Genomic DNA, 26086 nt, shown 5'->3' with positions numbered 1-26086 from the left:
TCTGATTGCTAGACTTTGGAATAAGCTTCCGCAATACGTACGACAACGCTCGTGTATCCGGACCTTTTGGTCACCTCTAGATACTCCATCGCTTTCCTCAAAAAAACTCACTCAGCGTGGTAATCACTTGCCGCCATGAACGATAATGAGCTATTAGTTTCCCCACCAGAAACACAAACTGGACGGGACAGTGAGAAGTGGGTCAGTCTATGTCTTGCACACCTCTTTTCGATACATTTTTCATCACAGCTGATGTCAACATTAACTGGGAACCACAAAAAGAAAGAGTAATGAGAACTGGCAATGACAGTAGTTTCTGACCATAATTTACCTCACAGTCACATCACCTCTTTCCACCAGTAGACACGACAGGCAAATACTCCACTAAATTATAAATGATGGTGTACTGGATTTCTTACGTCGTCAGCATTTACATCAAGATGGCTGACTTGATGTAACTACTTGTGGCATATCAAAATGGTTAACTTGAGACCTATATGTCTGCAAAACAGATCCGAAAATCTAACTATGATTGATGTTTCTACAATTTACTTTGCAACACGGTTCAAGGAATCAGCACTGGAAAAAAAAAACAAAGAAAAAAAGCTTTCTGGTGAAACGTTTTCATCACCAAATGCTCCTAATATAATAAACCTCGATTTCCAAGATCTGACGTTTTTATACAGTCTACATTCACTATACGTGAATAAAGATATGTCCATGCAAACTAGCCGATATTTTAAAAGTAGGAATGAAAGATTAAGTAGTGGACACTGATGGCGAGACACATTCCCAGACATATGCCTCTTCCTGCCCCAGAGATCAATCGATAAACAGCGTGTAACTGTCACTGATCGGTTCATATTTTCACCAACAGACAGACCCCACGGCAGACGTGTTCAGGAACTATATACTACACCGTCTCATCATCGTGGCATTACGGCTGTACAACCACATCAAAGAGATCGACTTATGGGAGGGCGAAAGGGTGGGTGAGATTGAGGGGGTGTGGGAGGGAAACTAGGGAAGGAGGGGGGGGGGTCGTGGAGGAAGAGAGGGAGGCAAATCCCACGTCCATCATCTAGCACCTGATCTTACCACGACCTCCCTGATTCTTCTGACTTCAGGGTTTCAGTTCATGACACGGGATCGTTTTGCTTCCATTTCCTACCCAAACCCTTCATGCGGCCCCACCTCCTTCATGGCTGTGCCGTTCTGCATTTTGTTCCAGTGCACTGTGCTGTACATACTTCAGCTCACACTGTCCTTCTCACGCAAATAACACAATATATACATGTACAGCGATACACGAGCATGCAGGTACTCTGTCACCAGATTTAAATGACAAACTGACACCATTCAAAAGAGAGATAAAGGCAGACCTTCAGATAAAGCAAAAAAAAAAAAAAAGAGGTTGGATAGTTTGTGAGCACGCACGCACAAAGATATATATACATATACATAGATAAATAAGTGATTGAGTGAATAAACAGGAAGAAAACACAGACAGAAGGGGGATGTACATACAAAAAAGTAAACGAAAATACTGATCTCACCATGCGTCAAAGAAACTACATTCGTATGTTCATTCAGTTGTCTTCTTTCTTTTTTTCTTTTCTAATGCGTTCACTTATCTATACATGTATTTTGCTTGTGTATTCTTGTGTGTGTGTGTGTGTGTGTGTGTGTGTGTGTGTGTGTGTGTGTGTGTGTGTGTGTGTGTGTGTGTGTGTGTGTGTGTCGCGCGCGCGCGCGCGTGTGTGTGTGTGTGTGTTTGTGTGTCAGGCGGGCGTGTGTTTGTTTGTGTGTGTGTGTGTGTGTGTGTGTGTGTGTGTGAAAAACAGAGAGAGTGAGATAGAGAGAGATGGGGAGACTAAGACATACAGACAGACAACAAGGTACATGGGGGAAGGTTAAGCAAGTATTCTGTTAGTAAATCAAAGCACGACCTCGCTCTCTATCAAATCTATCAATCCCTCACACACACACACACACACACACACACACACACACACACACACACACCCTCGCACACACACACACACACACACACACACACACACACACACACACAAGCACGCCCACGCATACACAAACACAGACATACATAATACATACATACATACAGAGGGTATGTGGTTGGTGAGACAGGAAGAAATGTCACTGAAGCTGATGTACTTTCTGTTAGTAGTTCAAAGCCAAATACACGAGAGAGAGGGAGGGGAAAAAAAGACAAGAGCGCTTCAGAATTCAGTTACTGTACAATCAAAAAGTCAGTGCCAAGACCTTCCCCCCAAGTTGGAGCAGAACAGAACTCTTGAAATCACAGGGGGTGCCTCACGCTCTGTCAACAACAACACAATGAACAGAATCGTTCCGAGGACGACGATCCCTCCACCACACGGTACAGCCACAACATCCTCAGTGAGTACACCGACATAAAGAGAGAACCATGCGCGAGAGACAACATTCTATATACCTTCATGCAGTCCTCGAAGCTTGCCTTGAGCTAAAAGAACAAGAACACACACACATCAGTCAAACATAATAAAGGGAGGCAGCAAGTATACAAATGGCGGGAAAGCAACCAGGCAGGGTTTAATACTAAATACATCAAGCATAAGATTTACCATTAGCCTTAACGTAGTTATAGGAGCTATATCTAATATCTTTTTCACACCAGACTGCATTCTGATTGCGTTTTGCTGAGCCAGCAAACAGCACTGATGCCAAAGCCTATGGTTATGCTGTGAGGCTAGAACAAACGTCAAAACCAATATCTTACACGTTTGAACAAACAATCAAGAACAAGCGCATGCACGCAATCACGCACGCAATCACGCAATCACACACACACACACACACACACACACACACACACACACACACACACACACACACGGAGGGGGAGAAGGGGTGCGAGGGGTGGGGTGGGGGGTCAGAGACTGAGAGATAGACATAAACTACAAAGACAGACAGCGATATAGACAGAGACTGAGACAGAACAAGATCAAAACAATACTGCACAAAACTGATACAAACAAGAAACAATATACAATGGTCAACAAACATAATGCTGTGTCATAGGTATGTCCTGTTCAAAAACAGAGAAGCAAATTCTGTGTGCTCAATTTGTGAAACTTCACCCTAAGCAAAGCAATGAATAGTTGATGCAGTCACTGTAGCAATAACTTAAAGAACGAACAAAAATAAAATATAAACGAATAAACCAAAAAATATTTGAGTGAAACAATCATCCCCAACACTCCAATCCTTGTTACTTACAAAAAAATATTTGTCTTTCATCAATCTATATAAAAATTAAAAAAAAGACATTCCGTATGTACCAATGCAATTTACAAACAACACAAACAAAATCTCAGTCTCGCCGATGGATAAATGAAATTATTCACAACAGTGAATTAATCAGCAAAAGATCAAACATCCGCCGTTAAGACTTAAAAAAAGCTTTTGATCAGCAATCTGAAAAGCAAATCACAAGAAATGTCAGCACGGCAGTAAGAAGGAAGTTCGAGTGATGGAAAGAAGGGCACGACTTCCACACAAACCCTAAACACTGAAGTATGCATGGAATGCACCGGTATCTTCAACGTATATCAGGTACACTTTGTCACAATCAAAAAAGAAAGAAAAGCGAAGTCGGCAAAGAATCCCACCTTTTCATTCTTAATCAACGCCCCCTGAAGGAAATCTGAGTGTAACATATGGAAATCTAAAGTTTATTACCTTTAGGTTTAACTACACGGGCTTCAAAGGTTCCCAAAAGAGAAAACTGTTCAGCAACACACACACACACAGACACACACACACACACACACACACACATCCACCTCAGCAGTCACTGAATACCGACAAGGATGCAGCAGATACAACCAGGTGCTATAAATACAATGCCAGCAGAGAGCTCTCGTCTTTGACAGGTCTGAAAGCAACGGCTGCTTGCAATTTGGTCATTGTCTCAGAAACAGAAAACCCAGTATGCTGGCGACCAAGCAGTGGCCGCACTGCGGAACAACAATTGTGTTCGTCGTCACTGGAATCACCACTGCCTGTCTCCACAGACGCGTCACCCCAGGGGGTTGGGGGGGGGGGGGGGGGCGCGGGGGCAGTGATAATTATCAAGCTACAATGAGAGAGAGAGGGGGGGGGACAAACACACACAGAGACACACCGACAGAGAGGCGGACGGGGCGGGGGGGGGGAGGTGGGGGGAGAGGGTTGGGGGGGGGGGGGGCTTGGGGGGCGCAGGTCGATGGAAGGATAATATCAAACCAGATGTACACCACAAGATCAGACACAGGAAAACAAACACACAAACAGGGAATCACACATGCTGAGACAGCAGAAGAGAAAAGAAGAAGCAAGAGAGAGGGAAGGGAAGTGAGAGGCTGGTGGAGAGACAGATGGAGAGAGGATGACAGATATATGTCGAGAAATAGAGAGTGTGCAAGAGAGGAGAGAGAGAAAGTGACAGACACACAGACAGTGAGAGAAAGAGGCCGAGAGGGGAAAAGCCAGAACAAAAGTAGAAAGGCTAGAGGAAGGATAAAGGCCAGACAAGACAGAAGAAAGAGGACACATTGAAAAGCCAGACCCTCGGACACCTAACAGACAGACAGAGGCAACTGATGTCTAGTGAAGGCCCGCTGTACACAGCTTCACTGTAGGACCAGCATCCAAACTGCTTCCTGTGAATTTCCCACTAAGATGAGAGGTAATCGCGAAATAAGCAAGATCGCCTGAAAATGTCACAAATGAGAGACAGCACCATTTTTTTTTTTTTTTTTTTTAAATCTTCGAGATGCGAGCTATCAGCTAACCTCCTCATTTGAAGGAGTTTCTTGTTCTGTAAAACTGTTTTGTTCTTTGTTGTTTTTCTTTTAGCAGGTGGAAATCGAAAAGCAACATTGGGGTCGAAGTTGTGTATTTTCGTGTTATTTAAAGAAGCACAGGTTATTGTGCCCTATTGTTTATTCACCGTTCAAGACGAGCGCAACAGCTGAGTGGTTAGTGCGTTGGACTTTAAATCTTAAGGTCCTGGGTTTGATCCCAGTATCGGCACCTGGTAGGCAAAGGGCGGAACGTTTTCTGATCTCCCAGGTGAAGATACGCGCAGACGTGCTGGTGCCTTAATTCCCTTCGTGTGAAGACAAATACAGAAACTCTAATACGCACGTTAAAGATCCCGTGACAGTCTTCAGTGGGTTCAGTCGGCTCCGGACACAAAGCCACCGATCTTCTGTCTGATATTTGAAGCCATGGTCATCGTCGAATCCGAAGGACGAACATCAAGGAAACACGATATGCCCAACATGCACACCCCCAAAAAGGAGTACGGCCGCCACTCTGCAGGGCAAAAATGGTCAAACACGTAAAAGCCCTCTCACAGACACGGGTTAAGGGGGGGTGGGGGGGGGGGTACCCCGTGGAAGCAGAAAGAAAGAAAATTCATCATGCGGCAGTAATGAAGCCATGCAGATGATGGAAATATATTATCATTCCCACCATACTACACACCGCACTTCCCCTTTACCTCACACCTGCCCCGCCATAAAAAAAAGACCCCTCTTCAATTATTTCTCAGCTAAGCCACTGAATGCCTGTCTTATGAAGGAGAAGAAAGGGGAAAAAAGACAAGTAACCAATACACCTCTTCGTACAAATCATGCAATCTAATGCGGGCATTGTCAATCATAGGACGTACAAACCAGGCCTCGTGGAAAATATAAATCCGAGACAGAATTCTGGGGTGAGGAAAATGCGATCTCCAAGTGATTAAGGATGGCAAGAAATTATGACATCTGCAAAAAGCTCTCTGCTACACTATGGGAGACAACTGGTGAATTGATTGCAATGGAGCCAACTGGGGAAATCCATTGCAATTCCAATCACATAAAAAAAAATTTAAAAAAAGAAACCATTGTACGCAGCAAGACGGGTGCTGTGGCCGAACGGATCGAGAGCTAGATTCTCGTCCGAGTTTCCTAGGTTCGATACCTGTTTTTGGTGTACCTGGTGGATGAAAGGTGGACAATTTTTCAGATTTCCCATGTCAATACATGTTCAGACCTGCAAGTGCCTAAACCCCTTCCGTATGTATACGCATGCAGAAGATCAAACACGCACATCAAATGTCAGCGTTCAGTGGGTTATGGAACAAGATCATAACCAGCATGCACACACCCAAAAACAGAGTATGGCTGCCAACATGGCGGGGTGTACAGTCTTACACATAAAAGCCCATTCGTACATACGAGTGCACATGGTTGCTGCAACTCACGAACGAAGAAGAAAAATAAGAAATATGAAGCAAAACACAGTCTTTAAAGACAGGCAAGTTCCGTGGCCTATTCATATCAAATAAAATCAACTGACCACAAGGACTGCCAATTTTACGTAATGAGTTTAAGATAGATATGGGAGGCCGGACTGATTTCTGACCTCGAGTTCATGCCCACAGAGCTCTACTGAGTGGCTCGCGTCTGGCCCAGATTTTAAAGACAAAGTTACTTCCGTTTCCGGTTCACGTCGACAGGATCACGAGGTCAATCGGGCTTCTATCCATTAATCACTCGACACCAAACCATAACATATAACTAATAGTACCGAAAAGGCACTCGTTTTCAACTGCTTCAGGACGAAAGAAGAAGAAGACAGGGTTAAAATGAAAAGAAAAGAAAGGGAAAGAAACAAAGACAAAAAAAGGAAAGGAAAGCACACTCCCAGCACTTAATCCAATTGGATGGCCCCAAGCGCTCACGGCAACGGCACTCATTCCACGACAAAAGGAGGAGCCGAAAGAGACAAAACAAAATGTATAGGAAAAGAGCAGGAGGAGTCGTTCAATTAAATTAAACGAACGTCGGAGAATCGAAGAAAGCCAAACTTATAGTAGTGCAGGATGTTGAACAGAATGGGACATTGTCTAATGAGAGGAGAAGAACGATAAGCAGAGAGAAACAGAGAGAGAGAGAGAGACACACACACACACACAACACACACACACACACACACACACACACACACACACACACACACACACAGAGAGAGAGAGACAGAAGAAGAAGAAGAAGATAAAAACTATTAATCGGATGAAGAAGATGGAGGAGGAAGATGAGGACAAGGAAGAACAGAGGAAGAGGGGGAGAAGGAAATGAGAAACTAGTAGAAAGAGGTCGAGGAGGAAGAAGTGATTCACGAAGAGGAAAAGGGATAGAGGCAACGCCTAATAAGCAGAGTGTAGTAAGAAATGAATGAGAATAAAGACGAGGAGACTGTGTGAAAGAAATAAAGATTTTTAAAAAAAGAAAAGAAAAAAGAAACACACAGAAACTAATGAAATGCCGGCTGTATCACATTGATCCATCGTATCTCTGATGATATCTATCAAGGGGAAAGAGGTCTCTACCAAGAAGTAGGGATCTTTAATTTCGATTCTGGTCGGACATATCCAATAACCGCATAAATATCAATGCTGATTTTCCCCCGGTAAAAATGCCAAACGTTCACCCAAACGTCCGAAGTTAATCCATTATATCTTCTTGTGCTCGTGGAAAAGGGAATGACCTTCCCCCTTCTTTTCCCCATGCCTGCATACAGAGAAAGACAGAGACAGAGAGAGACAGAGAGAAACAGAGAGAGAATTGGAACGGATTATTCACATCAGTCCTCAGCCCCAAGTGAAGGAGTCCACATGAACGTGATACGACTCAATGAGATAAAATAAGCAAACAATCATAGATTTAAATAACATAACATTGATTTCGTTCATTTTACGAAGTAGCGATTTCTCTAAGTGTTAATGCCCTATACAAAAACAGGGGGAAATTATGAACGACACTGACATTACTAGACAACATTAAGAGACTAATTTAAACAGATAGTGATGCGTGTAGTATTTCAGTTTTATAAACATTTGACATATAGAACTGGGCAGCAAACGACAAAATGTGCATGGTTTTCTGAGACAGACAGACAGACAGAGGGTTTGTTCATTTATATGCCATCAAAAAGGTATCAGAAAAACAACAACTATACTTTGTTCAGTGAAATACTGTAAGCTAAGCTATACGCATTTCATATAAATATCACATGCATAGTAAACTGCATTCAGTCAGAGAGACATAGAAAGAGACAGACAGAGAGAGGCAGAGACAAATTTTGCGTCGGGAGGGGGCGGGGACTAGGGGGGGGGGGGGGGGTTGCCGTTAAATGAGAAAAAGAAAAAGGAAAGAAAGAAAATGGAAACGATAAAATGTAGGAAATCTCTCTCTCTCTCTCTCTCTCTCTCTCTCTCTCTCTCTCTCTCTCACACACACACACACACACACACACACACACACACACACACACACCACGACACCACGACACCACACACACACACTAACACAACACAACACACTACACCACACCACACCACACCACACCACACCACACACACACACACACACACACACACACACACTTCTTGTTAACTTGTTCACAGCAAAAGCAGCAATGTGCCTTGTGCAGAGACAATGATCATCATTTCGTGCAAGTGCGGAACCATGCCACGTTTACCACAAGCCATTCTCAGACCGCAATGGTCAGTGCAGTAGGAAACTGGTAGAAACTAAGTGCAATACTCGTGTTATCAAACAGAAACAACAGACACAACGATCAGTGTAAAGAGCACACGGCTGCATGGTGTTTGATGTTGGTTAATCCAAGACAGTCACTCACAAAGTCAAGCCGCATCAAGACAGATTTTCTCAAACAGAAACAGTAACAGAAAACACACCAAAACCGATCCATGCATAAGATTCTTCAACCTCCCATTCAATATACGTCATATAGAAACTGCCCATGCCTTAAAAAAAACCCAACTAAACACCTGCATGTTCCAGCTTAATTACTGAATCCCATTCTTCTCCCCACCAATTTCTGTTTTTATCCAGGAGTCTTACAGTGAGCTTGTATCTAAGATGACGGACATGTAGTGTGTTTGTGGTCATTTGCTGCTTATTTCTTTAAAAAGAAAAATTAAAGCAATAAAAATTTATGTATGCATATCTACAGTATGAATCTATATGTGTATCTATGTAAATGTACATATCTATGTATATATTTATGCTATGTGTATATATATGTTCGCATGAATGAAAAAAAAAATATATATATATATATATAACACATACATGTACATGCGCGCGTGCATTCATCTGGCTGTATATGGGTGGGTGTTTGGTATAATGATTGCATGGACGATGGTGAGTGTTTATGGTCGAAGTGAATGTGTGTTGTTCGCACTGGATAGTTGTTTTCTTTTTTTTTTTTTTACCTGTGATCATGATTCTTATGTACAATGTTTTCCGTTTGTTACATTTTATTCAAGTGAAAAGCCTTCAGCATTATTGTATTTCAATGAAAAGCGCAAAAGACATAAACTATGGTTACCATTACCATTACCTGAATAATAATGCACTCACAGGCACACGCGTGCTAACATTTGCATCCTCACACGCACTCTCACACTCTCTTTCTCTCTCTGTGAACTGAACTGGTGCCAACAGAAACCACATGAAAACCCTTGCGCGCACAAGTATCGTATGTATGTATCAGCCAAACTGTCTGCAATTATTAACAACAACAGAAACGAAAATTAAAACAGAAAAAGAAAAAGAAACAAAGTTAGGGGAGAAAGAAATAAATATACGAACGCACGTGCACACACGCACGACAAAAGAGACTTTCAGACAGTGACAGATATAGAATGAAGCAGACAGGAGAGAAAAACAACTGCCAGATAAAGAGACAGTGACAGTCAAACAACAGACACGTACTACTAGTATCACAAATATGTTAAACGACAAAACGATAGTGAAATGAAACCGCATGCAGTTATATAAGTACAACGAAGAAATCAAGAAAAACAATATTCGCAAACCGAATCCGGAGGTTTGTTTTCCTGAGAAAAGCCTTTCATCCACTGAAAAGTAAGAAAAAATACAAAGCAAGAAATATACATGCAAAAAATTGACGATAAAACGTGCAAATGCAAGGAAAATGGACGGCACTATGCCAAGGAACAAAGGACGCACTGCGACACAAACAATACAACTTAAAAACAAAGAGCAATACAACAAACATACGCTGGAAGAAAAGAAAGAGCAGAGAAGAGCAACACCCAAAAATGTGTTCACAAAGCACTTTGATGTGACCACCTGACAAAACCGATCTTGAGCCGCTGGCGTGCGCACAGACACACAGACACAGACACACCTACAGACACACACACACACAATGAAAGAGATAGACTGAGACAGAGAGAGCGGGTAGAGAGAGAGTGTGTGTGTGTGTGTACGCGCGCGTGTGTGTGTGTGTGTGTGTGTGTGTGTTGATCAGGATTAAAAATTATAGATAGATAGACAGATAGATATTAAAGTTGGCTCGAAGATGCATGAAGGGAGGAGACAGAAAGAAAGAAAAAATTTTTAATCAAATCATTCCCTGCAGTGGCGAAAGACAACGGTATATTTGACAAAGAAATAAAAGGTGGAAAGGAAAACTGAGGACAGCCGCCGGAAACGGAACCAGCGCGGAAGCCGTTGCCCTTGTCGCTTTCGCTGAGATAAGGCCGACAGTCAGGTCACGTGACATCATGGCAGCCGACTCCCGTGATCCTCTCTTGGCCAGCCTCTCCTTCCCGCCACTGTGCTCCTGCCCCACTGTGCTGAACGTTCAGCTCGGTGTCCGGTTCCCAACCATCTTTCTGTCTCTGGCACTTCCTGTTCGGCTCTTTCGTTGTGTGTGTGTGTGTGTGTGTCTGTGTGTCTGTGTCTGTGTGTGTGTTTGTTGTTGTTGTTGTTGTTTCTGTTGCTGGTGGTGGTGTTGTTGATGTTGTTACTCGTAATTTGGGTGTCTGGATACCCTTTTTCATCACCGTTGAGAGTGAGAAATGGGTTCTGGCAAATAAAGAGAGAGAGAGGGGAGAGGAGAGAGAGACACAGAGAGAGAGAGAGAGACAGAGAGAGAGAGAGAGAGAGAGCTAAAGAACCCTTTCCACCCCAAAGAAAAATTAAATGTAAAATGGCATCCCTTTAAAAACTGCTTTTGGGGGTCATTTGAATCATCTCTGTGGGGGAAAGCTAATGGCATGCCTGATATGACTGCAGTTTCGTCCCACGAAGGGTTATCCCCTGCAGCACGTGATCAAGGGACGCCAATCATCTTTAGTGGTGTTTTTAGTCATAGCAGGTAAAAATCACAACCCCGTGCCTTCCCAAAGCAGCCCATGAAGGATAAAGTAGAGAATGAGGGGAAAAAACACGAGAGAACAAAACATATTTTGATAAAAGAAATAATGGCGCGCGCGAGCACACACACACACACACACACACACATATATATATATATATATATATATATATATATATATATATATATATATATATATACAGAGTGAGAGAGAGAGACAGAGAGAGAGACAGAGAGACAGAGAGAGATTCATTTACTCGTTTATCTATTTTTGCCTACACGCACATGGACACATTGCCACTGTCATGCAAGCGCATACGCGCACAAAAACACCCACACAGAAGCGTGAACTAACAGGAATATTAATCAAATTCTTCATAAAATATTAAATAATAAAAGAGTTGAGTGTCTTTTCCAATTATGAGGACATTGAGTTAATCGCCTCCCTCCCCCCCCCCTCTCTCTCTCTCTCTCTCTCTCTCTCTCTCTGTGAGAGATTTTAATCAGGTTAGGGAAGTGAGACAAGAAAATTCAATTTCATGAAAGGAGAGCGATTGAAAAATGGAATGAACCGAATAACTGCTATGTCAGTGATTGATTAAGGATAAGATTCATGACAAGAGCGTGGATCTCAGAAGAAAAAAGGCTGTGGTTTGTATGATTGCATTATTGATTATTAATTGGCTTGACGTTATGTTCTGTTCCTTATTCGTTTTTCTGCTTCACAGCATATGGAAAAACGTGATCAAATAGCCTCTCTTGTAATAAATTTTATACTTAAAAAAAAAAAAAAAAAAAAAGAGAGAGAGAGAGAGAGAGAGAGAGAGAGAGAGAGAGAAAAGATCAATGTGAGAACAAGTTACTTTTGTTTTCAAATTTGTTTTTTGGAAACCCGACTCTCGTAAGCGAGACAAAAAACGATAAATTTATTACTTTTCTGTCGAATATGACCTTTCTTTCAAGCCACATAAATTTCATTCTGCGGTTGATCTTTCCCGGAGGAAAAAAAACTACAAAAACAGAGTACATAGGAATCAGAACCATGTGACGGCTAATGTTGTTTTTGGTTTTTTTGTTTGTTTGGTTTGTTTGTTTTTTACCGGATCATATATTCGAATTTTGTTGTTGTTTTTGTTGTTGTTTTGTGCGTGTGATTTTGATGATAAAAACATTGTTTTACAGTGTGAGAGAGAGAGAGAGTGTGTGTGTGTGTCTGTCTGTCTCTCTCTGCGTGCGTACGTGTTCCCATTCAACAGAGGTCCCCATGGACTGTTCATAAGGAAAGCTTATTATCACGAAGTAAACGTGTTTCTTTTCGGCAAAGCTAGCCAGTTAGCTGTCTGCCTCTCTCCCTCTCTAGCACGCGCGATAAAATACGACACAGGGCGACAGTGCCGAAAATAACAGCTGTTGACAACGCTAACATTTTCACACCGACATTGCATATCCATCTCATCCCAGCAATCAGAAAAGCATGATTTATCATGTATGCTATACGGATCCAGTCGCCTGCCTGAGTCTTTACCATCCTGATGCTAAAAATTAGCCTGGCGTTCTAAAACATCGTCATCTGTATGACAGCACGATACTGTCGCACAAAACACAGATTTGGCGGTGCGCAATGTGTAGAGAGAGAAAGACAGATGGAAGGACTTGCCTAATCCATGATTATACCTACCACTAAACACGGGATCGCAAAATGCAAACTCCGCTGATCTGTTCTAAATATACCGAGGGGGAAAAAAAGCAGTAAAAAAAACTATCACACAAAAAGATTACAGCACATTACTTATCATACAGAATATCTAATTCGGATCAACAATTTCACATGATTACTTACACTCAAAGACCCCGAGCCCGTTTCCCTTAATAACAAGGTTTTGTGACGAAGGATGGTTTACATCAAAAGATCCGGCTACAATGACCAGCTTTATCCTCCATAAGGATGCTGTTTTGGGATGGTGTGCTATTGTTTTGACCAAGAATTCTTAAGAGAAGTCGACGAGAGGAAGAAGAATCGGGAGGAGTAGCAGGAGCAGAAGGGGGAAGGGGAGTGAGAAGGATGGGACAGAGGAGGAGGAAAAACAGTACATTAGGTGATTCTTTTTTCCTTCATCTTCCCTTTCTACTCTCTTGTTTGGGTTTTCGGTTTTTCCTCTTAAGTTTTCTGCTTCATACGTGAGAGAGAGAGAGAGAGAGAGAGAGAGAGAGAGAGAGAGAGAGAGAATCTGTCTGTCTGTCTCTGTCTGTGTGTTTCACTGTGTATAATCCAGACTTCCTTGATTCAAATTTACTTAACATGTAGCAAAACAATGGCACCAAGTATCGCTCACTTGGAAGTATCAATCACTTGGACCTTGGATCTATAACTATCACTGCATTCTCTCACACACGTTATTATGTCGGCTACAGGGTCGTTGTCAGCTAAAGTGAACTGTATTTCAAACTACTCATTCCGTCCGTACATTTATTCATGTATGATTGTTGCACGTATCCTAGCCGACGATACTGGTCCATCAGATCCCCAGTACACGAAGAAAAGGAAAGAATAAAGCACCCAGAAAAGAAAATTAAGAACTACTTAATATCTAAACCGGCCTGTGGCCTTAGTCACTCCGTCTAATTTTCGCCAGATGATTAAAAAAAATCAGTATCCAGAAGACAAAAATTACATACAAAATTACACATAACAGACACCCAAACCGAAAAATGTCTGCGGGCAACTCACACGTCCTCGGTGCAAGAAAAAAATAATACACCAAAGTAAAAATACCAGTTATCAAGTCCAAAAACGTCCAAAAATATTCAAGATGGTCTTGAAAAAAAAACAACCAGAAATAAAGATGAATGGACAAGCAAGGCATAAAACAAGAGATAAAAAGACTACGTGAAAGAAAACGAAAAATGGTTTATAAACAAAGAGAGCGACAGAAAATTGGAAATTCATTGCACAGATTTTCCAGAAGGCGGAGATATTATTCATTCTGAAAGAGAGCTCTGCATCCCCATGGGGAGAAATCGGCACCATCAGTTTCATTCTGTGTGACAATGGAATTGGCGTGCCAATGCAAAGCCACGATCTGACGTGTGCTGTGATGAACGAATAACTATGCTGAACAGAACTTTTCTTCTCTTTTTTTTCTTCTTTTTTTTTGTTTGTCTGTTTGTTTTTTGTGTGTTTTTTTGTTTGTTTGTTTTTTTGTTGTTGTTTTTTGTCTGTTTGTCTGTTCTTCACTCTTGTTTGTCTGTCTGTCTGTCGGAGAGAGAGAGAAAGAGAGAGAGACAAAGACAAAGACAGAGACAGAAAGAGAAAGAGAAACAGAGACAGAAACACACACAGACACAGAGAGAGAGAGAGAGAGATCAGAGTGTGCGTGCGCTCGCATGCATGTTGTTACGCGGATATGTGCGTGCGTGTGAACGTGCGTGTGTGTGTGCGGTCGCGTGTGTGTTTGTACATATGCATACGCATATTATGTGAGTGCGCGCGCGTGGTTTATGCATGTATACATGTATACGTTGGGTGTTTACATATGACTGCACGCGCGCGCGTGTGCGTGTGAGAGAGAGAGAGAGAGAGAGACAGGCAGACAGACAGACAGAGACAGACAGACAGACAGAGAGAGAGAGCACGTATGGAATGTCAACAAGCAAGAAAATCTGGCGGTCTTTTCCCTCTCCTTTAGACAGAGAGAGACACGGACACAAACAGACGAAGTGAGGCGAAGGGTGACAGAAGGAAGAGATGTCAACCGACAATGAGTGAGCGACACAGAGCCAAGAGGGAGGGAGAAGAGAAAGAGGGAGAAGAAAGAGAGAGAGGGTAGAAGAGAGAGAGAGAGACAGAGACACAGAGACACACAGAGACAGCAAGACAGTGGGCGAGTGAACGACATAGCGAGCGGAAGAGAGAGAAAGACAAGAGATGTATAGAGAGAGGGACGAGATAGAGAAAAAGAGAGACAGACAGACAGAGAGACAGAAACAGAGACAAACAGACAGAGAGAGAAATGGTAGATGGGGAGAAAGAAACAGCGACACAACGAGAGAAGGAGAAAGGGAAAGAGTGAAAGAAACACAGTTCCTGATGAACTAACTTCTCATCTTCAGACGGTTGCGAAGAGGTTCATTCACCCAGGGAGACTTAGGGAGTGAATCTCTGCCGGCCTTCTTTTTCCAATGATTTATTCATCGGCTGAAATCTGTTCAACTTGCTTGGTTGCAACACGTGAAATCGGTGGCTTCCCTGTTATAATTCTTAAACTGGAAGTACTCACTGCAGCACAAAAAGGTTACATGTACTTACAGTACTCGCACAAGCAAAACTGTCTTACCAAACGAGTTTGAAAGAGCAAAATATAATAAATCTTTGTACGAATCAGGGAACCCTGTTGATCTTTCAGTATCATTCTTGTTAGTACTTTGAATACCTTAAACACCATCAGAGCAATCCAACGTACGTATGTTTCTCACCTAAAACAAATTACATCTGACATTTACTCATACACCTCAGTAATTCTGGAATCAGAGCTGATCATTCCTGTCTCGTATCACCTTTTACAGTAACCGACAGATGTCCTTTTCAATCAAGAACACCAAAAAATGGCTGTTCTTTTCGTTGACTTTGAAAAAAAGTGTTCGAGCCTCAGTTCCTCCGAAAACATAAATGATTTTCCAGTGGCCTGAAACTCATTTTGCCTTTCCTACCTCACAGAAAACACACGTATTCTTAATCATGTCTTCCTGTTCTTTTTGTTTGTTTGTTTGTTTGTTTTGTTTTTGTTTGTTTGTTTGTTTGTTTTTCTCTCCGACAGTTTGGCGTTCCACACAGACCAGTTTGTAGTTCGTTATTGTACAACTAAATTCTTATTTGCTGGCTGTTTCCAGATGCCACTGAAGTTGATACAAGTGACAGAATTCCATGTTAAGCTAATTACTATAGGGTACTGGCTAAATGGACATGATTCGGAATCTAGTTGGCAACAATTTATTCAACTCGTTTATCAGTGCCCGAAATCTTCCCGTTGAGCTTAGAAATAAAGAGAACTCCTGTCAAGCAAAGAATGCTGATTACAAACTTTGCTAAAATTCTACAGCTCAAATCCAAACTGCTATTAAAGAAAGGAATGTTAACGCATCAGAATATTCATGGAAATGACCCAAAGTTCTCACAGAAACATGTTCATTGTGAATTATCTCGGTATTCTCGAAACTTTATCTCCCTTTGCCAGAACAGACTTTGCATATATCAAATATCATCTTCAAGAAGCAGGCTGTGTGTGTGTGTGTGTGTGTGTGTGTGTGTGTGTGTGTGTGTGTGTGTGTGTGTGTGTGTGTGTGTTGTTTTTTTTGTTGTTGTTGTTGTTTTTTTTGTTTGTTTTTTTTTTTGTTGTTTGTGTGTGTGTGTGTGTGTGTGTGTGTGTGTGTGTGTGTGTGTGTGTGTGTGTGTGTGTGTGTGTGTGGTTTTATTTTGTTTTGTTTTGTCTTTTGTTTCTTTTCTCTTTCACTATCTCCCTCAACTCGGCACTGTCTCTCTTTTTTTTTCTTTTTTTTTTTTCAGAAAGAGAGAAAGAGAGAGAGAGAGACGTACTTCCGTCACTGGAAAGTACAGTCTGGTCCGGAAGTGCTGCTGCGATGACATTTCCGCTGCTTTCTATTGCTCTGAACTACAGAACAGTATAAAAAAAAAAATTAAAAAAAACATTAAAACACTGAGAGAATCGCCAAACGATTGTGCGAACCGTCAAAGGGTTGAGAGAATCACCAAAGGACTGTGAGAACCGCCAAATTATTGCGGGAACCGTCAAAGAACTGATGGAACCGTCCAAGGATTGAGAGAGCAGTCAAGGGTTTGAGACAGCTGCCAAAGGATTGCAAGAACCGTTAAATGATTGAGGAAACCGTCAGAGGATTGTGAGATCCGCCAAAATATTGCGAGAACCGTCAAAGCATTAAAAGAGCAGTCAAGGGATTGAGGAAACAATCAGAAGATTGCGGGAACCGTCAAAGGACAGGGGGAACCGTCAAATGACTGCGAGAACCGCCAAAATATTGCGGGAACAGAACCGTCAAAGGGAACCGTCCAAGCACTAAGAGAACAGTCAAGGACCGTCAAAAGATTGAGGGAGCTTCCAAAGGATTGACTGAACCGACAAAAGATTGGGAGGGCCATCAGACTAAGAGAATTGCTGGAACCCACAAAGGACTGTGAGAACCGTCAAAGAATTGCAACAACTGCAGAATCAGAAACAACTTTCTCTAGAAAATGTACTATATGGGGTGACATAGAGGAGACGGACTGACACCCTCGCGTGCGCGTGTGCGTGTGTGTGTGTGTGTTACCCTCCAGTCAAAGTTGTCTGATCGAAAAAAAGATTCTCGTCACAGGAAAGCACGGTCTGGTCCGGAAGTGCTGCAACATCATATCAGCTACTTTTCTAAGCCCCGGGTTGAATCATAGAAGTGCGAAAGAGGGAGAAGATAGGAGTGGGAGAGATGTGGGAGGGTGGGTGGGGTATACAAATGAGGGTGCAGTGCAGCATTCCACACACGTAATCCATTCTAATCTTTTAAAGCAATGTCTTACCTGATGAAGGCTTGAAACTGCTGACCTGATACATCATTTATACAACAAGAAACCAACACATTTTTATATTCTCTACAGTAGACCAGACCGAAACGAAATAAAATATATTCTTCAACAGGATAGGAATCAGCACAGAACGTTGTCATGCCAGTAACACAAGAACCGAGAAGTCTTCAGGCAGCACAGTGACAGTTCCGGTTTGCGGTAATACAAATGCCAGAGAATCAGAAACATCTTGAGAAAGAGAACGCCAAAACATCAACCTGAGAGAAAGATAAGACCTGAAATAACATCATGGAAAATTAGTACTCAAACATGCAAAGTCCAGAAACGGAATCAGCGTGCGATTAAGTTATACAAAAGTATCCAAAGAAGATATAATAGTGGTGTTATTCCATGTGAGGGACAGTCCAAAAAACAAACAAAAAAACAAGCAGTATTTATTATAAGGAACTAAGCCCGCTTATACAGACCACATGCTGTATTTACGATCTGGAAAAACTATCCACAAAAAAGTCAAGGCTGTTTTTGGAACACACTTTAGAAATGGAACTTGAGCCATATTTACAACCAGGAACACAGTTCCGAAGCACTGGGCAAGGGTACGATGTATATTTGGCAATCTAGAAAGCAGAGCGATAATAATCACCATCCAGTCAGAAGAAAATCCAGTCGATTAACAGTCAAGAAGGTTCAGCAAGGACCAGGCAGTGTGTGAACAGAAGAAATGAGCCACAGGCTCAAGAAGAGTCACAGGCAATCAAGCACGAGGCCTTTGACGAGGGCCATGAGTCAGGTCAAAGCACCACCTACGTCGGCCAATCATGGTGATCCGCTGCCCGCTGCGGGACCTGGGGCGGCGGTCAGAGGAACGCGAGGGCAACCTCAGGGTCGACTTGAGGTCCCTCCTGCTGCTCCTGGGTGACTTCTTGCCCGCCACACCTGTTCGTGTCCATTGTTGCACCAAGCATCATATCATAACATGTCGCGGACTGAAAGCCAACTAACAAGCGAGTCTTGAGGTTTAAACCTCGCTGTATAGATGATATATACATATACTTTTTATATACAGAGAGAGAGAGGTTGTCATTATGTATTCCTCCCTTTCTCATTGGAAGCAGACAATTTCAAGTGCAATGTTCTTACAACACAATTATATGCTAAATTGTTTTCAGGCAGCACAAGAAAGAGACATGAAGATTACCGGTCAATATTTGTATCCTCTTTCCTAAAACAACATAGTAAAAAAAAAAAAAAAATTAAAAAAACGCATATTAGAATATGGGTGGGGAAAGTGGGAAGGGAGTTCCAGAGGAAATGGAAGATGATAATGATGATTGTGACCAACGGCTCGGAAAAAGTAACGTGCGTTGGGGTCGAGGAGAGGCACGAGAGGTGAGGGAGACTGGGAGGAAGGGACAAACAGTCAATCAAGAGGATGACACAAGAAAAGATATGAGATTCTGTTTTCCGCCTACACAATCACCTTCTCCTCCTCCCCACCCTTTTACCGTCCGTGTTTTCTCCCTTCCCCCCTCCCCTCCCCATCTCTCTCTCTCTCTCTCCAATTATCACTCTCACCCTTCTTATTTCCCCTCAATGTACACCTGCACCAAGCGTTAAGGACAGACAATGAAAAAAAAAAAAGTTCAAACAAGCCAACGAATACTTTTTTTTTTTAAATCGTCCTCTCCACCCAATACCCCGCCTCTTTCACCTTTGCTCCCCCTCCTCACCCCCGCCTAATCCATACAAGTACTACACCACGAACAACTACCACTACTTCTGCACATACACAGATTCACTCCCCCCCCCCCCCCAACCCCTCCCACACTCAACTTCCCTGAGCATTCCAGACAGTTATTGATTTGGGTGTGGCCTGGCCCTGACTCGTGTAATTATTTCATCCTCTCTCTAATATAAGGAGAACTGCTCAAGGCACATGGCGATGGCTGCCTTCGTCCTCCTCCTCCTTCTTCTTCTTCTTCTCCAAGCCAGCCTATTCTCGTAGTCCATGTTTAAAGGAGAGAGCAGGCGTGGGGGGGGGGGGGGGGGGGGGGGGGGGCTCGGGGGGTTGGAGGGGAGTTGGACGGGGAGAAACGTGGAAAAGTATCGATCAGTGACCTGACTGAATTTTTCTGACCAACCCCCTCCCACTATCCTAGATACTTGGTGGATGTGTACTACACATTAATGCATAGTCTGGTGATCTGCGTGTGGGGGCTAAGGTGTGTGTGGGTGGGGGGGGGGGGTCAAGGTGTGCGGGTTTTCTCATGTGTGCGCGCGTGTGTGTGTCTGGATATACGCGTGTGTGTACCGGCTGGGTGGCAGCCGACTTCCAAAAGACACCCTCACCCAATTATTTGTTGGTGAATTTAGTCTTCGTATGGAACATTTTGTTTCTTCTTATTTCCTTTCTCTGTCCCCTCTTTCTCCTTCCACCGCAACATAGTCACTGAATGATTATGTGAAGTTTGACTCCACCTTTTAAACTGCATGACTTCCCCTCAAATGAACTCATTGTTAGTGCGTGGGCGACGGGCCGAGATCTGGGTAATAAAGAAGGGAAAGAAGAGACAGCCGGGACAGAGAAGGAGGAGGAGGAAAAAAAGAAGAAGAGAGAAAGAGAGAAAGGATGGTATTGAGGGGATGGTGGGAGTGGTATGCAGAGAGATATAAGAGACAGACAGAAAAATATAGAAAAAAGATAGAAACACAGAGACAGAAGGGCAAATGCTCTCTCTCTCTCTCTCTCTCTCTCTCTCTCTCTCTCTCTCTCTCACACACACACACACACACACACACACACACACACACACACACACACACACACTGAAACAGAGCAGACAGAGAGACACACTCCTACGGTGTGTCAGAAACAGCAATTTTTTTTTTTTAAAGGTAACAGAAACACAAACAAACAACGTCACAAAGACAGACAGCATACTCCAGGACGAAAACGACTGCGATTCGACAGGCAGAACCAGGCGAAAAAACTCAGCTAGAGAGACACACAGACAGGGACATAACCAGAGAGCTTCTCCCTGGAGACATAGTCCAGGGACAGGACGGAAAATCAATGCCGTGCAAGTCAGTCACTGTCGCATTATGAGGTTCCTGACCGCCACCAAGTGCTAATTTATATGATCCTGCACGTGGCAATACTGTGATGTTGTGTGATGCAAACGGTAATTAATACTGTGTTGTTGTGTGATGCACGTGGTAAGTAATACTGTGCTGTTGTGCGACGCACGTGGTAAGGAACACTGTGGTGTTGTGTGATGTACATTGTAAGGAATACTGTGTTGTTGTGTGGTGCATGTGGTAATACTGTGTTGTTGTTTGATACACGTGGTAAGTAATACTGTGTTGTTGTGTGATGCACGTGGTAAGTAATACTGTTGTTGTTTGATATACATGGTAAGTAATACTGTGTTGTTGTGTGGTACACGTGGTAATCAGTACTGTGGTGTTGTGTGATGCATGTGGTAATACTGTGTTGTTGTGTGTAGTAATGAATACTGTACTGTTGTGTGATGCACGTGGTAAGTAATACTGTGTTGTTGTGTGCTGCACGTGGTAAATAAAACTGTGTTTTTTGTCATGCACGTGGTAAGTAACACTGTGTTGACGTGTGATACACATTGTAAGGAATATTGTGTTGTTGTGTGACGCACGTGGTAATACTGTGTTGTTGTGTGATACACGTGATAAGTTATACTGTGTTGTTGTGTGATGCACGTGGTAAGTAATACTCTGTTGTTGTGTGATGCATGTTGTCAGGAATACTGTGTGTGTGGTAAAGAATATTGTATTGTTGTGTGATGCACGTGGTAGTTGTGATCCTACACGTGATAAGTAATACTGTGATGTTCTGTCATGCCCTTGAGGACGGGGTTTGGGGGGTGGGGATCTCTCTCTCTCTCTCTCTCACACACACACACACACACACACACACACACACACACACACACACACAGAGAGAGAGAGAGAGAGAGAGGTGGGGGCGTACAGACTGTCAAACTGACAGACATATACTGTTTTTGAATAGTTTGGTCCGTCGTGGTTTGTTCTCAAAGTTTTAGCAGCAGTAGTAGTAGTGTTATCATTATTATTCAGAACAAAAGAAATACCCCTCTTTTAATACCCACTTCTTCTTCTGCTTCATTCGTGGGCTGCAACTCCCACGTTCACTCGTATGTACACGAGTGGGCTTTTACGTGTATGACCGTTTTTACCTAGCCATGTACGCAGCTATACTCCGTTTTCGGGGGTGTGCATGCTGGGTATATTCTTGTTTCCATAACCCATCGAACGCCGACATGGATTACGGAATCTTTAACGTGCGTATTTGATCTTTTGCTTGCGTATACACACGAAGGGGGTTCAGGCACAAGCAGGTCTGCATATAATTATGTTGACGTGGGAGATATTATGTTGACGTGGGAGATCGGAAAATCACCCTTTTCCCACTATGCGCTGTTACCTAGATCCGAACCCGGGACCCTCTGATTGAAAGCCCAGCGTCTTTAACCATTCGGCTATTGCGCCCGTCAGTACCCACAAATCGTCGCATTCAACGTGCAGGTGCAACTCATTGCCCACCTCACAAAAGGAGCGACCATGCAAAATAAAGATTACAATCGATGCCCATGACAGTCAGGCGCTGGTTTCCGCTTCGTCTCGTGCGCCAATCAGCGTCCAGGTTACAACCAAGCTCGGAAAGAACGATAACGCTGATTGGTTATCGTCACATCATCGTCAACCAAAGGCTTGAGAAGGAGGTGGGGGGTCGGGGTGGGAACTCACGGTGCTTTATCGTCTCTGGTTATCCCCAATAAAGTATATGTGGAAAGAAATAAACCGATTTATGCATGCGCCATGGCATGGAAGAAAAGAGAATGGGAGGGGGATACAAAGCATTACACACGATACAACTAAAACCGGTGTGTGAGTGGGGGAGGGAGGTGGGTTGTACCAAGATATTTTGCAGGTCGTACCAAGATTTTTTGCAGAGAGCGAGACAGAGAGAGGGAGACAGACAGAGACAGAGCACGGGATCGCTTCGGAATATGCCTCCGAGATTTATTCCATTTTCCTTTATTTCCCCCACCATTTCTTGAAGGACATATGGGTCCACAAGCCAGGCCTCATTCAGTGCACGCCCAGCTGTGGTGGCCAACTCTTTCTCCAGACTCCTGCTGACACGCGCTGGTGCTTTAAGCATGCAGCAAGCTGTACATGTGTATGTGTGTGTGTGTGTGTGTGCGCGCGCGCGCGTATGTGAGTGTGTGTGTGCGCACGCACGCTAATACACACACTATCTCTTCACATGCTTGTCTGAGATAAAATCAAAACAAGTACTGGCATACACAAAAACGTGTTACTAACGCGTTCACACACACACACACACACACACGCGCGCGCGCGCGCGCGCGCGCGCATGCATCTGTACATGTTTGTAGTTTACAGATGATTGCCTGAATACAGACAACCAACATAAGGAGCACAGTCGGGAAAGCACTGTTAAGAGGGATATGGGGTTGCTAAACTGCTGCACAAAGGGATCTCATCCCCCACCCCCCACCCGCCCGCCAACATCGCCCTCCCTCACCATCACGACTATCCCTCTCCCCTCCCTTTCTGTGGCATCATCATCATCATTATCATCATCAATGACAACAGCTGCAGTGATCGATAGCTGCAGACACCAGTGACACGCTGAACAGTTTCCAGAGCTGTCCCACTGACCCTCTCTCCGTGCACACAGTGTTGTGCTTCAGCCTGAGTCCTTTGATCTTCACGTCGGCTCGCCGGTTACTGCAGCAACGCGCAGCTCAGACCAGTGACTCCAGTCAGTCCCGATTAACACACCGCACGCGTGTGTGTGTGTGTGTGTGTGTGTGTGGAAGCAGAAGATTAAACACACACATTAAAGATACTGTAACCCATGTCAGTGTTTGGTGTGTCATGGAAACAAGACCAGCTCATCAACAGTGTCAGACAGCTCAGCCACAGCCCACTTCAGACAACCCTCAACCATTCAGAAACAAGCAGGTTGTGGCTCTGACCACTGCTGACACAGCACCTGTGACACCATTCAAAGCCACCATCTTTCCTGGCTGAAAGATTTCAATATATGTGGACTCAAGAGAATGTTGGAAAGCCAGCAAGGAGACCCTTTCAGAAACCACTCAGGCTTTGGAGGGGGCTGCGCGGAAATCTGTCCTAGATCGACAGGCGTGCAGGTTACCATGACGGCATGCAGTCTAATGTAATCCTCGGGTCTGAGGAGAAAGGAGTTTCCAATGATCATAGCTGGCCGGCTTGTGTGATGCGATTTACCGACCCGCCCAGTCGAATAATTGACGGCTTACAGCGGAGAAAACAGACGCTGGCCAACGTCAACAGCGTGTGATCGATTCTTGGTGGAAATTATTTTCTAATAAATCATGGAGGCATAACTCATGAATTCTCTCGCTAACAAGCGTGCGTGCGCGCAAGCGTGGTGTGCGTGCCTGCAAATACCATGATTTTTTAACACAGTAATTAAATTCATGTTATTTATTACCTTGCTGACCACGAGGGTCCTATATAGCAGGGCTGTTCTATTCCAGTAACGTTGGCACTGTATAAAATAATTCCCAGGTGCAAGACAAGGGTTCTCAGATGGTTCGGAGATAACATTTGTCGCTGAGTGTGTAACGAATTGCACACGGTAGCAAGCTGAAGGAAAACAAAGCCTGATTTGTGGCCTGAATTTCAATTAGTCACGTTCTAATGCACTGTTGTCGGTCGTAAATCTGACACCATCATGCTCCCAACCTTGATGCAGCTCCATGGCAAGTACCAGTCTGCAGTGTGTTTGAGGGCTGAGGCGGGAGAAGGGCTGTAGGGAGGTAGTACTAGGGGGTGACCACCCAGCAGAGAAAAATGACCTGAGAGAGACAGACAGAGGGGGTGGGGGGGTGAACAAAGCCTCGGGAACGCTCGCTTTTCAATATGTTTCAAGTTTATCTCAGACATGTCTGGAATTTTGTACCAGACCGAATGGGTGGGAATATTATCATGTTTCGCAAAGAAACTTCCAAGATCTGAGAATTGAGAATGATGTGTTCAAGAAGAGAGATAATAATTTAGCCTGTCAGAACGAGGGTACTCCACAAAACGAAAAATTCACATGCAGACACCCCCTATCATTTTGATGTTACCACTGTCCAGCTGACAATAAAAATTCACAGACAGACACACCACATCATTTTGATGTCATGGTTGTTTAGCTGACACCAATAATTCACATAAACCCCGCATCATTTCCGTGTCATAACTGTTTAGACTTTTCAAATCATTTTGATGTTAGCATTGTTCTACTGACACCAACAATTTCGAAGACATACATCCAACATCATTACCAGAGTTTGGCACTTCCATGTAACTGCAGGACAGACTACATCTTTCTGTGTATCCAACAATAGGTGTTTCCCATCTCTTACTCTTAGGGGCCCAAGACATCTCCCCAAACTATCCAGACAAAAAGAGAAAGCCTAGGATAGACTACACATGGGAATTTAGACACATAGAATTCTCTCTCTCTCTCTCTCTCTCTCTCTCTCTCTTTACAACCCCTCTCCACGCCACACTTCCTCTTGTCCCTTTCCAACCCAACAACATCATTCTTATATCCTAACATGTGTGTTTCTTTTCCCTTTTTCTTTCGCATTAATGTTACTTATTTTTGTATCTTTTTATTAATAACTTTCATTACCGTCAAGCTGATCCCTTTAGCATTTAGTATTGTGCAGTGTAGGCCCTATTTAGGGCGAGGACTCGACGAAAAGAATAGGGCACACCAGTTCTTATCTGTTATCCTCGTAAATGTAGTTTTGCTCTCTCTCTCTCTCTCTCTCTCTGTCTCTCTCTGTGTGCACTGTCGACCCCTTGCCACACACACGCAATCACAGCAGCAGCCACCTGCCACGGGGCACTGGGTCAATAGGGTATGGGATGGAGGGTGAGAAAAGTGGACAGGGATGGGAGGGAGCTAGGGGGAAGGGAGTGGGAGCGATGGTGGGGAGCGTGATTCGGGGAGGTCGCAAGAAGTCGCGAAGGTGATAAGAAAGGGTTGTCTGGGGGATATATATATATATATTAATGGAGATTTGGAGGCTGGAATGTAGACAAACTGCTGTGTAGGAATGGCTAGCTGAATGTGTGTGTGTGTGTGTGTTTTCGTACGCGTGTGTG

General features: G+C 43.5%; 1 protein-coding gene across 18 annotated transcripts in view; it reads right to left on the bottom strand.

The window, feature by feature from the left end:
• LOC143299177 (C-Jun-amino-terminal kinase-interacting protein 4-like) overlaps positions 1 to 26086 on the bottom strand; it is a 128276-nt gene that overhangs the window by 28328 nt on the left and 73862 nt on the right. For 14 of the 18 annotated variants that reach the window (XM_076612319.1, XM_076612321.1, XM_076612322.1 and 11 more), the window contains 2 exons: positions 18656 to 18784; positions 2480 to 2509 (listed from right to left, as the gene is read on the bottom strand). The exons of 2 other annotated variants lie outside the window; for them this stretch is intronic. In XM_076612319.1, coding sequence (XP_076468434.1) covers positions 2480 to 2509; positions 18656 to 18784 — 159 coding nt within the window. The remainder of the gene's footprint in view (positions 1 to 2479; positions 2510 to 18655; positions 18785 to 26086) is intronic. 2 more of the 18 variants (XM_076612324.1, XM_076612334.1) reach the window with 2 other exon arrangements.

This window comes from Babylonia areolata, chromosome 24, assembly GCF_041734735.1.
Source record: "Babylonia areolata isolate BAREFJ2019XMU chromosome 24, ASM4173473v1, whole genome shotgun sequence".
In the NCBI taxonomy this organism is placed as follows: domain Eukaryota; kingdom Metazoa; phylum Mollusca; class Gastropoda; order Neogastropoda; family Buccinidae; genus Babylonia; species Babylonia areolata.
This window is presented reverse-complemented; position numbering and strand designations above follow the sequence as displayed.